Raw genomic sequence first — 15,387 nt, 5'->3', positions numbered from 1 at the left:
GGTGGTTGGTGGTGGTGGTGGAAGTAGGTAGTGCCGTAGTGATAGGAGAGAGATAGAGTAGAGAGAGAAAGTGGGTTTATTTTGTGAGAGAGAAGAAGATGAGTTAATATAAATTATTTTTTTCTTTAAAGATATTTTTAATATATATTAAAGATAATTTAATATGTGTGGGAGGTGAATTTACAAATATGCCCATCATGTGAGTTACATGTGACAAATAATTAACCAGGTTAATGGATTGAGTTAGACTCAGGGGCCAAAATAGTTAGTTATAGAGACCATGGGGGCAGATACGTTAAAAATTCTTATTTTGGGCTAATATAGTAAAACTGACATAACCACAGGGGCCAAAAACGTAATTTACTCCTATATTTGAATAAGAACTTTTGCTTTGAGTGAGTTAAGTTCTAATCATAATGTTGTGGTTAAATGTCAATCTCACAAAAGATTGTATATATACTTAGTATGATACTCGAAGTGTCCTACTCCCTAAATCTCATTATCATAAAGTTTTAAACCGATAATACATGCTCGGTCATTTGATTACTTTCAAATTCATATTATGATGTATATTATGATGTGAAAAGAATTATTAAGTGCAAAAACTGGAAATATAAATTCCCATTGATCACACGTGAGTTACGCTCCTGAAGTAGCAGTATCATTATGAGAGTATGAAAAGATTGAAATAATTTTATATTCGTGTGACTGAGTAAATAATGAAAAGTTATGAAACTTATTTTGCTTATTTCGTTTCCTAAAGTGAATGTGATTATATAAAGATCATTGAAAATGTCGTAATCATGGACATAGTTAAGAAAATTGCAATGATGGTCATTGTAATAATGAGATCGACCATTAGAAATTAAACGATAGCCAAGTTAATAATGAGATTGACCATCACAAGTGAAAAAGAATAAGGGAGCGATAATATGCGAATGATATGTGGAAATAATTATGGTGATATAACATGATAGTTTATACATTATCTCGTGTCTTATGTCTTGTACTAGCATACGTGCAAGTAATATATATACGATCATAAACCAAAAGTTTATGGACCATGATTATTTACTTTATTGGCATGACCGGTTAGACCACACCGAGTCAATGATGATGTGAAAAATAATGAAGAACTTAAAGATTCTTCTAGCAGATAGCATATTATGCTTGCTCTTAAGGGAAATTGTTTATTTGCAAATTAAGGGTGTGTATCCCTAAATATTCTGGAAATGATTAAGAGATATGCGTATCTCAACATGATACTATTTAGTGTTTTAAATCGATGCATCGTCTAAATGGTTATCAAATTCACAACATGATGTTTGTGGAATTTATGGCTTAGCTAATAAGATAGCAAGCACGATATTGCAGATTGCATGTATTTATTAGTAGTGACGATAAGTTTATTTCCCTAGATATTAATGATCAACGGAATAAGTGTTGAACTTCCTGTAGATTATGTTCACACACGAATTGCTTTTGTTAAGACGATCACTGAACGTCTACGATTGAGAGCAAAGCCAATAATCACGAGAGCAAGTTCATGTTTATATATGAGTACATGTAATTTTACATGAAATAAAATTAATTCACATCAAGCCAATATGTTGTAATAGTTTCTCCCCAATTATAGTTGGTTTTTGGTCAAGAACCAAAGATGTAATTTCTAAGATTTTGGTTGTGCGGTATATATTGAAATTGATCCACCACTACGCACAAAAATGGGACCTTAAAAGGTGGTTGGGAATACATGATAACGAATAGAGCCTTTCACGAGATATTTATTTATGGCTCAATTAATTGATATCCATCTCAATGGATTAACATTCCCAACATCAGGGGGAGATAAAAAGCAGTTGGAAAATAAATGAGTTAGTATGAATTATCATTGATCCTCAAAACTAAAAGTATCAACCAGAAGTTCAAAGGAAAACTCAATTACAAAGATTAGCGAATCCATTACCAGGCGCATTCACTGACCTTAAGAAGGTGACTATGTCACATATACCAACTGCTAATGCTCCAATTAAGATGAGTGTTCCAGAAGAACAACCACATGTTTGTAATGAGTCTATTGCACACTGAATCGTGGTAGACTAGTCGATTCCAATAATAAAATTCCTCGAAAGTTGGAGCAACTAATTAAGATGGTCAAGTCAAGGTTATATTAAAAGGGTCTCCTGAAGAGACATTAGACATGATGGTTCCAGAAGAACCTCAGGTACCTGAAATTAAAGAGATCTCGTTAATTTGTATCATGTCTAAATATATATGGAATCGAATTGAAATCGACGTCGTTATACTTTTGTATATAAAATAGCGCTTGAATGATAAAATGATAAGGATCAAAACTTAAGATCTGCCTATGAGAAATGATTGGCCAAAAACGAAAAGACGCGAATGAGGTAGAGTTGAATTCTCTAATGAAATGGAAAGTTTTCGGACCAATAGTCCATACAACTGAATTTGTAAAGTATGTTGATTACAAATGGGTCTTTTATGCGAATCATGTGAAAATCAAATTAAATGAGATAAGGCAAATATGGTGCACAAGGATTTTCGCAAAAACCCATGATTGATTACAACGAGACACCAATTTATTGCTTCCTCTCCACCAATAATGCCTACTCCTTCAACTCGTTCTAAAAAAATGGGATTCCGTGTAATAAGCTTTTGATATTCAGCAATTCCTGTTAAAAAATAATCGCAAAAATCCAAACATTTATCTATCCAGCCATGAGGTAAATCAGCAGCGACTCCATCTATGTGCCAGCCGTTACCTTCCTTTCAGTGAAACGTGAGAGGTTCATTGTTTAAGCTTCAATAGTGAAACATTCTCTAATGGTGGATGTAATGACTTTCCAATATTTTATTAGTCTGGTAATATAAAGAGAGAATTGATATGCGTCTTATGAATGTTATGTATCACTTGATACTAAAAGTTTACATGAAAGCCCCTCAAGGATTTGAATTATCAAAAATCATGTAAAATGAGTTCTCGAGAACGATATGATCGTTGCATACAAATTCATATTTGAATACGTTGAATATAATTGGAACTCTTGATGAGTATCGTAAAGCATTTAAGTGCTTAGAAGGTTAGTTGAAACATCTTCAGGATGTAATTCTTGTGCACCAATAACTATACATAGAAAACTTGTGTCTGGTTATCATGGCATTTTAATGTACAATGTATAAGCATGGTACAATATGGATTAAATATTCAAGACATCCTTACATATGATATAGAAATCATTGAGGAGGTATATGTAATAGAACTCCTAAAAAGTGAATGCACATACATTGTTTTTCAAAGTTGAAAGAAGTATGTATATGATTGCAAATGCCTGAAGCATTGATTTGAAGTAGTCAAGTTGAGTGTTGTATAACTCATGATATATTCTGATAAAGAGCAATATAAGTTTGATAATATTATCCATCTTTATCAAATGTTCTTTCTTAAAAGTTCACTATAATCGCACTTTACAATGATGATATCTAAGCATCATCAAGGGAAACTGGCGAGCTTTTAGAAGGGGATTTTTTTTAATGACCCTATCATAGTCTAATTATTACTCGACTTGCAGTTCGAATATATTTGTAATCATACTTTTATTCATCTATCAAACTACATCTAGAAGATGTTGGTGGGACATTTTAGTATGTAGAGAGCTCAACCTTATAGTATGTTAAAGATTGTTCAGACACTTTTTATAAGAAATGATTATTATCATCCCCTACCAAAGTAGAGATTCTCATTTCAAAAGTACCATGGCTAAAGTGCAATTGTGTATTAACTTAACTTTCTAGCTATGCATGATAATATATATTTTTTTTATTTGAATTTATCAACATGATATAGCACATGTCCAATGAGGAGACATTTGAATGGTAAAGCAGATATGTCGATACCCTAAAGGTAAGAATGATACGTGTCTATATTTTACTAACCCATGAAAGCTAGTTCTGTTAGTCTTGTTGTAACGACTGTCTTATTTTAACACATTTATAACATTTATGCACGCATTTTAAACAAAAACGCGAGCTTACAAAAACTTTATTTGGTTAACGATCACACATGATCAAAGTATTTGAGGTATCATCCTAACTAGTTTAAACATTCAAAATGCAATACTTAGTGTTTACATATTAACTAAACAAAATAGATCAATGCGGAAGCTTGTTTGGTGTGTTCGGTTCTTGAAAGTCGCTTGATCTTCATCCGGAACCTTGTGAACATTCACCTAATGCCAAAACCACGTAAAATGTTAGTTTTGACAATGTTAAATTACGTATAAACAAGTTCTGTTATCGAACATCGAAAAAAATGAAACAAATGCTGAATTATGGGTCTGTCGCGGGGCGCGACAGATCGTTATATAGCTTACGCGGCCCGCGAAGATCGTCGCGTTACGCGACGGTGATTCTACGCGACGCCCTGTTTTTGGCAGATTGTTGCTTGGTTTTATGCTGCTAATACCCAGCTACGAAAAAACACCAAAATACCAATTTAAAACTTGCATAACTTCTGCTATACAAGTCCGTTTTACGTAATTCTTTTTCCTACGCGACCGTAATTAAATTCTGGACCCGTCTAACAACATTGTTCACATTAAAATCCGGTTTATAATCAGTTGGCCTGTAATTCCGCTATTTGATTGTTCGACCCGTTTGTCTACAAGTCCAAAAATTTGTTTTGTTATCATCACTTGTTTTCAACTATTTTACCCATTCCCGGGTTTTGCAAACATTAGCATTCCGCTCCTCTATCGAGGGTTACTTACGCATTTACGTCATGCTTTGTATTCAATGATTCAAGCATGCTCTTTTTAACAATTTGACAAGTATAAATTCCTGAACTTTAGACCCAATACCAAGGGTTCATTTGCAACAAGTTTAGCGTGTCCGCTTCACGGCTTACGCATTTAATATATTTTTTAATCATTGAGTGATGATCCATTCACTTCAACATTTCCGATTCGACCTTGTTTTGACCCGTTTGGTTGTCTAATGGAAACCACCATATCAAAGACATACCAAACTTTACTTTAACCAATATTTTGACCCGTTTTGTTTGTCTAGTGAGCTTCGTCACTTCAGCGACATAACGAGCTTGCAATTTGCGCTAATTTCAATTCAATAAGCTAGAATTAATAAATAAACATAATATAACGAAACCACGGTTACATACTTGCATAATTCATCAACGTTGGTTTTTAACCATAATTACCCATTCCCGGGCTTGTCAACCTTAGCGTATCACGCCCATTCCATGGTTTACGCTATTATAACTCAAACTTAATGAGTGACATTTAAGTCACTTCGAACATGTAACACCCGATCTTATAAATCAAGGTTTAACGTATATTTTACCAAAACAGTCATGTAATTAAGTTTACATATACATTGGAATTACGGGTTTAATAAAACCTTTTACAATTTAAAAGTTTAGAACATATGTAATTAAGTTCGTCATTTAAAAGTAACAACGAAATGTCGTGCGGAAGCTTATTTCTTGATCGTGTTCGGTTCTTCATTGTGCTTGATCGTCCTCCGGTGCTAGAATTTTACCTGAAACTCATAAAACATGAGTTGAATTAGTCATACGTAACTTAGAACGTATTTAAACGGGTTCGCAATGCGTATACGGCTAAAATAAACGATTTTCGCGAAACTGACACATGCTCGCGTAGCGCTACGGCCCGTCGGGCTACGCTAGCATGTGTTTTCGACAGACTGTTGCAGCTGGTTGCTGCATATTTCCAGCATAACCCGATTTCACGGAAACGAGCATAACTCACTCATTTTTAATCCGTTTTACCCGATTCTTTTTCCTACGCATCCGTAATTTAATTCTCCATCTTATGGTGTTAAAACCCAACATCTGGCATAATGAAATTTCAGACTTTTTAAGTCCTCGACTTAATATCTTTTTACAAAGTTTTGACCCGTTCATGCGTTTATCAAACAAACATGTTTGTTTGATCTCAAATTCGCATGAACCTTATAGTTTCAATATTGTCTATCATATTAGGTTCAGTTCACGAGTTTATGCATATTCTTAAACCCGTTTGTACTTAAATGCTTATTTTGACCCGTTAAGGGTATTTAAGCACTTTTCCGCATAATTCATACTCGTTTATTCTAGCATCTTATTTCCACAAATCAAATGATCTTCCACCACAACTATATGTGTGGAGGATTTAATGTGGAGATATATATATATTCCGAGTTTTACTCCTCGGATTATCATTTTACGGTAAAAACTCATATAGGGTCATTTGACCCAAGATTTACCCTTTTCACTCTTTATACTTATTCAAAGTATTTGCTTGATCATATAAATTGTTTTTAAACAACTCTTAAGGTTCATTTGCTCGATTTTTCTTACGAGGGCGTGTTGGTCATCTTAAATCCTTCTTTACAACAAAAGACTTTTCATGTCGTAATTGACCAAAATTCCACTTTTAAACTAGGATCTTGTTTAAATAGTCATTATGATTTTAAAACACAATGTCTATAACTTAAATCATTCGGCTTATTTAAAAGATAACCAAATGTCCATTTTAACTTGTTTGGCCCTCATTAAACTTCAAGTTCTAATGATGAATTGACCAAATATACATACCTGGCTCGAATCAATATATTGACTCGTTTTGATACGTTGCCTTAGTAGCCGCTAAGCGACAGAGATGTACATATCCATCTGATTTTTATTTCTATGATCATATAGCTCAACAAACCATTAGTCGATATTGTCAAAGGGTGATAATTTCACCTTTTGACCCGTTTGGTCTAAAGGACCATGAGACTCTATGAGATGATATTTATTACCATCTTATCCATATGACTAACTCCGGTTTACACCGTATAGTCGTTTTACTTGTAAATCATCTATTAATTCCTTTTTATCCATTAAACATGATTTATGACCATTGTCTTTTGTTCCGGACCGCACTTGCCGTGTCGGAACATCATAATTTAAAAAAAAAAGACTTACTATTCACGACCTATCAAACCAATAGGTATTAAATAACTAGAGTGTAAGCTTTACTTACCTCGCATCCCGAATACGCCTTTCTTCTTAATCAAATTCGTTTGACCCCTTCTTTTCCAAGCCTCCACCTAGCTCGTTAGGCGTCAAACTATTGTCAACATTTACGAGGTGGTTAAATTAGTCATTAAAAATCACGACTATTCCACCTCACTTATTTTCTATGTCGAAACTTCTATTCGACTTCTTCATTAGTTAACTTAACTTATCAAAAGTTAACTACTTTGATCATTTACACAGTTAAGTCTAGATTAACTTTATGCTTTGAATCCTTATCGGTTCATACTTCGCATAATTTGTCATATTATTCAAATATGTGTTTCACCCAAAATTTTCACATTTTAGCATTCATTTAGGCATTTTATCAAACACCTAATGAGCATACTTTTACACATTTAAAAACTAGTTCATAACTAGTTATTTTTACCAAGGTTAACATCAAAATTCACCACTATCACTTATGATCAAATACTCAAACTTGCAAATTGTTTAAGTATTTCCTGATTACTTAACAGGCATGATGATTCTAATCATAATCATACCATCAATTCCATCTTATGACTAATACCCACTTAGCCTAGTATAGGAATTCATTCAATCATTCAATTCATAGCATGTTATGTATGATTTTCACCTAGGGTTTCGTTCCTAAGCAAGTATACATCTCTAATTTAGCCACGACTTCTCTAATTCATGCCTAATTCGCGACTAGGATGATTATCAAATTTTTACAACTTCACGAATGTTAGAAATTCGACATACCTTACGATCCCATTGACAAGGTGATCACGAGTTTGTGTTCATGCATTGATTTGGCTCTTGATTTGGGCTTCGATTTGATCAATTTGTTGAACTAGGGTTTGGAGCCCTTGTTCTTGCTCCTGGGCGTACGCACACACACACAAACACAAAGTGTGTGTTGTGTTTTAATTTTTAGTTTATAAAACTTAAGTTTCTTTTGTTCCAACTTTGGCCCCTTTAGTTCCAACTTTTTATAAAAGGTTTACTAGTCCTTGTTCTTCTTTATTGTTTTCACTTAGCTACACTTTACTAACTAGGTAAATCATTCCTAGTTAACTTAGTGGGTTTCCGGGAGTTAGAACCCGTTTTATTTTAAGTCCCGTTAACTCGGGCTTCCTATAAGCTTTGTTTTTCTCAAAAGCTTTTATTCTCTTTTTATTTTAATATAAGGATTATTGTTTAAGTCCTAATATTCGCCGGGTTAAATTTTACCATTAACGGTATTTTACCCGTCTCTTAATATTAACAGGGTTGATTACCAAACCCGTTTTCGGGGTGTTACAAAACACTACCATTTCGACCATTATTCGACCCGTTTGGTTGTCGAGTGAACTTCGCCACTTCCATGATATACCAAACTTGCATTTGACACTACAATCTCATTAACATTTCTAAGACTATTGTTTATGCATAAATGCAACGAAACCGAAAGTTACGTACCTTATTGCTTTTCCTTCAATTTTGCGTTTGCCCCGGCTTGACTTCCCGAAGCTTCACCCGAGTTGCCTACAATGTGCAACCCAATTATCATCAATGCCTATTATTCACATACTCAAAGTATGTACATTTGTGCATACTTCATTCATAATTTCATATCAACGTTACTTGGTGAATTGTTAGAGCCAACATTTCATTTGGGTGTTTCATCAAACACTTTATGTGCACAATTTATAATTAGCCATATCATTCATGTTATTGAAGTTTCTAACCATCAAAACTCCTACTTAACAAGTAGGCATATTTACTATAACCTTTTTATATCAAATTTCTGATTATTATGAGTTCAAAACATCATTATTAACCTTCCAGATTTCATGAGTTCGATTTACACATCGAACCCATTTGTTCATACTTGTGCATTCAACTCAATACCTAACCATAGCATTTGATCTACTTGTGTTTATCAAAACTTACTTAGAATCATATAGACTTCATTATCTTTATCACAATTTCAACATAATTTCATCCTAATTGTGCATCATAATTTCACCAAGAACTTATTATTTAAACATACACCAATTTCTCAACATACCTTATGAAGAGATGATGTTATGGACTTCAATTCATCAAACATGCATTAGATTCGTTTTGATTCTTGGCTGAATTTGAAGGATTTGTGAGGAAGAACAAGACAAGGGTTTGCTCTCCCCTTTTTCCCTCCTGATCGCACACACCTACACGCACACTTGTGTGTGTGTTGTTTTGATTATATATTTTTTTTAAGTTAAGTTTCCATCTTACACTTTTGGCCCCTCCATTATTCTCAAGTTTCATTTTGGGGTGTTTTTAATCAAATTTCACTTAATTACAAGACTTGTAATTAACTAGCTTATTTATTTCCTAGTTATTTTATATTGTTCAAAACCGGTATTTAATATATATATATATAAAATCTATATTTTTGGGGTGTTACACTTGTAGATATAAAGAATGTAACACAAATAGTCTTTGATCTTATGGTATTTGTTCGCAAGAGGAAGCACTAGAAGTCTCACAAGAAGATTTTACAACATTACTTAATATAAAGGATTGCACTTCAAGGCATCAAACGACAAATCATTCTACAAAAGTTTTGAGCAACTTTCGAGGATAATGGACCCACTTTACTTAAAGGATACATATTATAATGAGGGGGAGATTTATTCAAGTTGCACTCTTTATCCCCTTAACTAAGTTTTATCCCAATGGGTTTTCTTAGTAAGGTTTTTAATGAGGCAACACACCTGATCCAAAAGTATCAGGGGGAAATACGCGCTACACTATTTTTTCCTTAGCTATGGTTTTATCCCACTGGGTTTTCCTAGCAAGGTTTTTAACGAGACAACATCACCTAGCGTATTAAAAGAACAGTGGACTATTATATTTCAACATGTGGATAGTCAAGGGGGAGTGTTATGAATGCATCATAATGTGGTGACTCTTCACATATATAACCTCCATATATTTATTATGACTCTCCACATATGTAACCTCCATATATTTATTATGACTCTCCACATATGTACCTCCATATATTTATTACCTTTGTATTAATGTTAAGCCTCTATAAATAGAAGTTTCATGTAACTGGTATTACACATTCAATGAATATAAGAATGAGTTCTTCTATTCTCTCTTTCTTACTTTCTATTCCTTGTTTTTTATGTTTATATATATGTACATTGATTGCTAGTAGGCCGTTGTTTCACAACAATATTAAATAAGAACTCAAAAAAATAAGTAAAAACCTAAGTAAGTAAATAGTCATCAAAATGCGTAACGAATGTACCACCAAATGGTCCTTCAATTATTCTAAAAGTTGCAAATGTTGTATTTAGTTTTATTTTCAAAAAAGTTTGAACGTTCTTGTAAAGAAATCCCCATTAAGATCATGTGTAGTGGTTAACACTCTATCTTTGTGCGTTTTGCGTCATGTAGTAATACAGTCAGCAATGGGGCATTATGGGACGTTTTCTAAAATGAATGTAATGGGGATATGGGGCATTATGTTAAAAAGGGTGTAAATAAAATTAAATAAAATAAAAATAAAAATATTTTATTGGGCATTATGTTTAAACCTGCATGTGATTGGTCAATTGAAAGTTCTCTTGGCGTGGAATATTTCACGCTCCAACCCAATTTTGGTTAAAAAACGCCCAAAGGGGGCGGAGAAGTGGGCGTCGGGTGGCGTTGTTTGACTCAAAAACGCCCAAAACAAGGGCCACTATGGGTGGTCTAACAACTTAACAAGTGGCTATCGCGTGAAAGCAACTAGAAAAAAATACCGTTGCCGTATTCAATCACGTACAATCGTACATCATCACCATCATTATATTCATTTTCATACCCATTAACTATCTTCTTTGAATTATGTAATAAAAATTTTTATTAACAAAACTTCAATTCCATGGCCCCAAACAATCCATTACAAAGTTTAATGCTAAGTGTACCTTATAAATTATTAAGTAATAATATTGTTTTTAAAAAAATCATTCACATTTTTAACTATAAAAGTTATGACGTTCTAAAAAATAAAATAATCAGGAGATACGTTTAGCGGTTTAGGGGAGTCAATCGTGTCAGGTTAAAATTCTTCAACCCTAACCCGGTCCATATTTTTATTCAAGTTGTGTCTCGTCGAACCTATTTAAATTCACATCGTGCTCGGGTTGATCCGTTTTTTAAGTATTTGTGATTTTAACCAATAACTAGTGACTTCGCAACCGTTTAAATAGTCCATTACTCCGACTTAAGTGGTTTTGTTTTTTAGTTTTTGTAATTGGTGTAGAACTATATTCGTTTTTAATAAAAAAATGTTATATATCGAAAGTTATAAAAGAAAAACAGAAATATGAATTTGTTAATGTCACGTCACTTGATGCAAATAGGAAAAAGTTGGATGCAAATATAATCACCCTTTATAAAGGGGAAAACTGTAACTACTATCTGCTTTTCCATAATTTTGTTAAAATTAAGTGATTAAAGTGTAATAAGATGCGAAGATTAAAATGTAATCAGTTTTTTTTTAAATACAATTAAGTTGGTTTGTACACATCTCAGCTTAGTCATCAAAATGCTAACGAATGTACTTATGTATCGTATCTAATAACAATTTATTCCATGTTAAAAAAAATTAAGCTATTTTTAGCTAAGCTAAATACACGGTTAACCACTCATAACCGATCCGCTATAAACATCAAAACCGAATAACCATAACCACCATAACCGATCGGTTATGGTTATGGTTATCCAATAACCGACATCGCGGTTATGGTTATGGTTTTTGGTCAAAACCGACCCAAACCGACCCATGCACACCCCTACCGTATCATATACCAATTTCCACTTCTTTGTATGATTTACAGAATGGTCCTTCAATTATCGTAGTATTATTGGTTTTTAGTATTTATATATTTGATTAAATGATTGATTAGTTTATGTTATATGAAAATTTGTGAATAGGGCCCAAATTTTTTTTATCTCGAATAGGGCCAATTCTTTTTTTTTTTTTTTTTTTTGATTTTCGAAGAGGGTTCTGTAAATATAGATGGCTCAAATCTATTCTTACCATTTTTACAATAACTTGGTTTGTAGAGATCTCAGCTTAGTCATCAAAATGCTAACGAATGTACCGTATACCAATTTCCACGTCGTTGTATGATTTACAGAATGGTCCTTCAATTATTCAAAAGATGTGCAAATGTGGCATTTAGTTTTACTCTTTTAAACTTTGAACACTTAAAAATCCAATAACAAGTAGTCTATTGCGTGAAAGCAACTCAAAGGAAATACCGTTGCCGTATTCAATCACGTACAATCGTACATCATCACCATCTTTATATTCATTTCCATGCCCATTAACTATCCTCTTTGAATTATGTAATAAAGTTTTCATTAACAAAACTTCAATTCCATGGTCCCAAACAATCCATTTCAAAGTTTAACGCTAATTATTATACCTTATAAATTATTTATTAAGTGACAGAATTATGAAATAGTAATCGGTTTTATTGTTTTAATAAAATCATTCATATGTTTTTTTTATAACTATTAAAAAGGAAGTTCTAAAAAGTAGAATAATTAGGAAGTAATTAATTCAATGGTGTCAATTTTGTCGGGTTGAAATTCTTCAATACTAACCTAGCTCATATTTTTATTCGTGTCGTGTCGAACCCATTTAAATTCATGTCGTATTCTGGTCAACCCGTTTATGATTATTTGTGAATTTGAGTAATAACTCGTGACTTTGTAACAGTTTAAACAGTCAATCACTCCGACTCAAATGATTTTTTTATCTTTATTTTTTGTAATTGGTGCGATTTAACTAATTGTATATTTGAGGGGACATTGTTCACCCTCTGTAATTTTTTAATAATATTTTAAAAGTGGTTGTGAGTGGAGGAGTGAGAGAAAAAATAATAATAAAGGTATAAAAAGTAGGATTTAATTGAAAGAGAGAAAATATGGTTGCTTTTAGTGTAATTATAGGGTATAAATGGTGGAATCAATGTTTTAAAAACCGGTTTTTATTTCATACCGGGTTGAACTCTGAAATGGCCTAACTGGTTGATCCGGGTAGTTTAACCAGGTTACTAGTTAACCCTTTAATTCCATAAAATACAAATTCATCTCAAAAAACAATCCAATCTCAATTAAGATTTATGTAACTAATCACGATTTTATCTACAACTATTTTCTTATAAAATATAGACCATTGATTAGGGGGGAGGATAGCCTCCAAAGGACTATCCTCCACGTAAGCGCCACGTAGGCAAAGGAGAAGGACCCTCCCCTTGGAGACTATCCAAGGGTGTGGGGATGCTCCTCCTCCATTTTTTTATTATTATTTATTTTTTGTCATATTAATTAAAACAAAGTAAATAAAAATAAAAAAAGTTACATTTAAATAAAAACTTAAAATTACATTTAAAATAAAAATCCTAAAGCTACATTAAAAAAAACCTAAAGTAACATTAAAAAAAACCTAAACTTAAATTAAAAAAAAGCCTAAAGTTACAAATAAATAAAAAAACTACACGTTGTTTTCTCCGAGACTCCAAATGTGATCGATCAAGTCCGATTGAAGATTGACATGTGTGAAATCGTTATGTAACGAGAACCTGTTCAAATCTTGTTGTTCTCCGCTAACCGGAACATTATTCTCCTCCACCGCGTTCTCGTCATACTCACAAATTGCATGTCCTTCGTCTTCTTCGAGGATCATGTTATGCAGCAGAATACAAGCATACATACAGTATCGCAACGTTTTGGGTGTAAAAGCGCGTGCTGGGTTTTCAATAATATGCCATCTTTGTTGGAGAACCCCAAAACACCGTTCAATATCTTTTCTAGCCGCTTCTTGAAACTTGGCAAATTTCTTTCTTTTTTCATCCGCAGGATGCCTAACCGTTTTAACTATTGTAGAGTATTGTGGGTATATTCAATCGGCAAGATAATACCCGCGTCTGTACTCCACGCCCGAAACTGTAAAACTCGTATCAGGATCGACCCCTTTTATAACATCGTCAAAAACCTCCGAATTTTGTAGAACGTTGATGTTGTTATTCGAACCAGGAATACCAAAGAAAGCATGCCAAATCCATAGGTCTTGAGACGCAACAACTTCTAGAATTATTGTTGGATGTCCCTGATCGCCTCGCGTATACATTCCTCGCCAAGCGGTAGGACAATTCCGCCATGACCAATGCATGCAATCAATGCTCCCGAGCATGCCTGGAAAACCGTGCCTTGCTTGGTGGTGTTGATACAAATTTTGAACGTCATTGTGGTTCGGTTTTCGCAAATATTTTTGGCTGTAGAGCTTTACCACAAATTTGCAAAACTTGTATAAACATTCTCTAGCAGTTCTTTCGGCCATCTTTAAGTATTCGTCCCAAGAATCGGCTGTCGTCCCATAAGCAAGTTGACGAATCGACGCAGTACATTTCTGTAAGGTGGTGAAGCCCATTTTGCCTCTAGCATCGGGTCGCATGGTAAAAAACGGGTGATAAGCTGGTAAATCGTCGGCGATACGTAAGAAAAGTCGACGACTCATTCTGAAACGGCGTCTAAAAATAGCCTCAGAGTACAGCGGCTCGTCGGCAAAGTAATCAACGATTAATCTTTGGTTAGCACCTACAAGATAACAAAATATATATATACAACTTATAATTAAAAAAATAAGACTAAAAACATAAACTTAAAAAACTTAGAATAAATATATAAGAATAAAAATATCACTAACTTTCTCGGTCTCGCTCGATGTGTGGGTTCCTGTTTCGTGGTTGTGACGAAACCTCCTCCTCCTCTTCTTCTTCCAAAATTATTTGTGTCGCCTCTACCACTTTGTTTATAAAAAAAACTACGGCTTCCATGGTGTCCGTTGAACCCGATGAAGAAGAAGATGATATGGTGTATTTTTTAGAGAAGATTATGTGGGTATTTTGTATAAAAAATGTGGGAGTTGTTTGGAGAAAGTGGGTGAATTTTGGTATAAAAGTGGATAGATATGTGGGTATTTATAAAGGTTTTAAATTAATTTGTTTTTTTTAAATAGCCGTTATATCTCAACGGATATATTGAATGGACCCCACCACTCCATGCCTCGTCTCCACCGTCGGATTTCCGACGTCGTTGCCGTGTCGGGCCCCTAGGGGGCGGTGTGGGACTATCCTGAATGGGGGAGACGGCCCTAAGACAAGCCCCATACCGGGCAGTCTTATGCATTTTAAGAGTACTTTTATTACATATAAACAATAATACATTGGATGATGTAGGTAACAACTTCAACAGCGATGAAATATTAGAATGGAGGGCATCATTTTAGTTAC

At 33.7% G+C, this 15,387-nt stretch overlaps 1 protein-coding gene across 1 annotated transcript; it reads right to left on the bottom strand.

Annotated features, from left to right (window-relative positions):
• Window positions 1–13,589: 13,589 nt before the first annotated feature.
• LOC110880744 lies at window positions 13,590–14,931 on the bottom strand. Its single transcript, XM_022129205.1, has 3 exons — window positions 14,802–14,931; window positions 14,017–14,692; window positions 13,590–13,959 (listed from the first exon to the last, which is right to left on the bottom strand). Exons 1-3 carry the CDS (start codon window positions 14,929–14,931, stop codon window positions 13,590–13,592), a joined length of 1,176 nt encoding a protein of 391 aa, XP_021984897.1.
• Window positions 14,932–15,387: the final 456 nt, after the last annotated feature.

The sequence above is a fragment of the Helianthus annuus genome, chromosome 10, assembly GCF_002127325.2.
Source record: "Helianthus annuus cultivar XRQ/B chromosome 10, HanXRQr2.0-SUNRISE, whole genome shotgun sequence".
In the NCBI taxonomy this organism is placed as follows: domain Eukaryota; kingdom Viridiplantae; phylum Streptophyta; class Magnoliopsida; order Asterales; family Asteraceae; genus Helianthus; species Helianthus annuus.
Note: the sequence above shows the minus strand (reverse complement) of the source record. Positions and strands in the feature narration are given on the sequence as shown.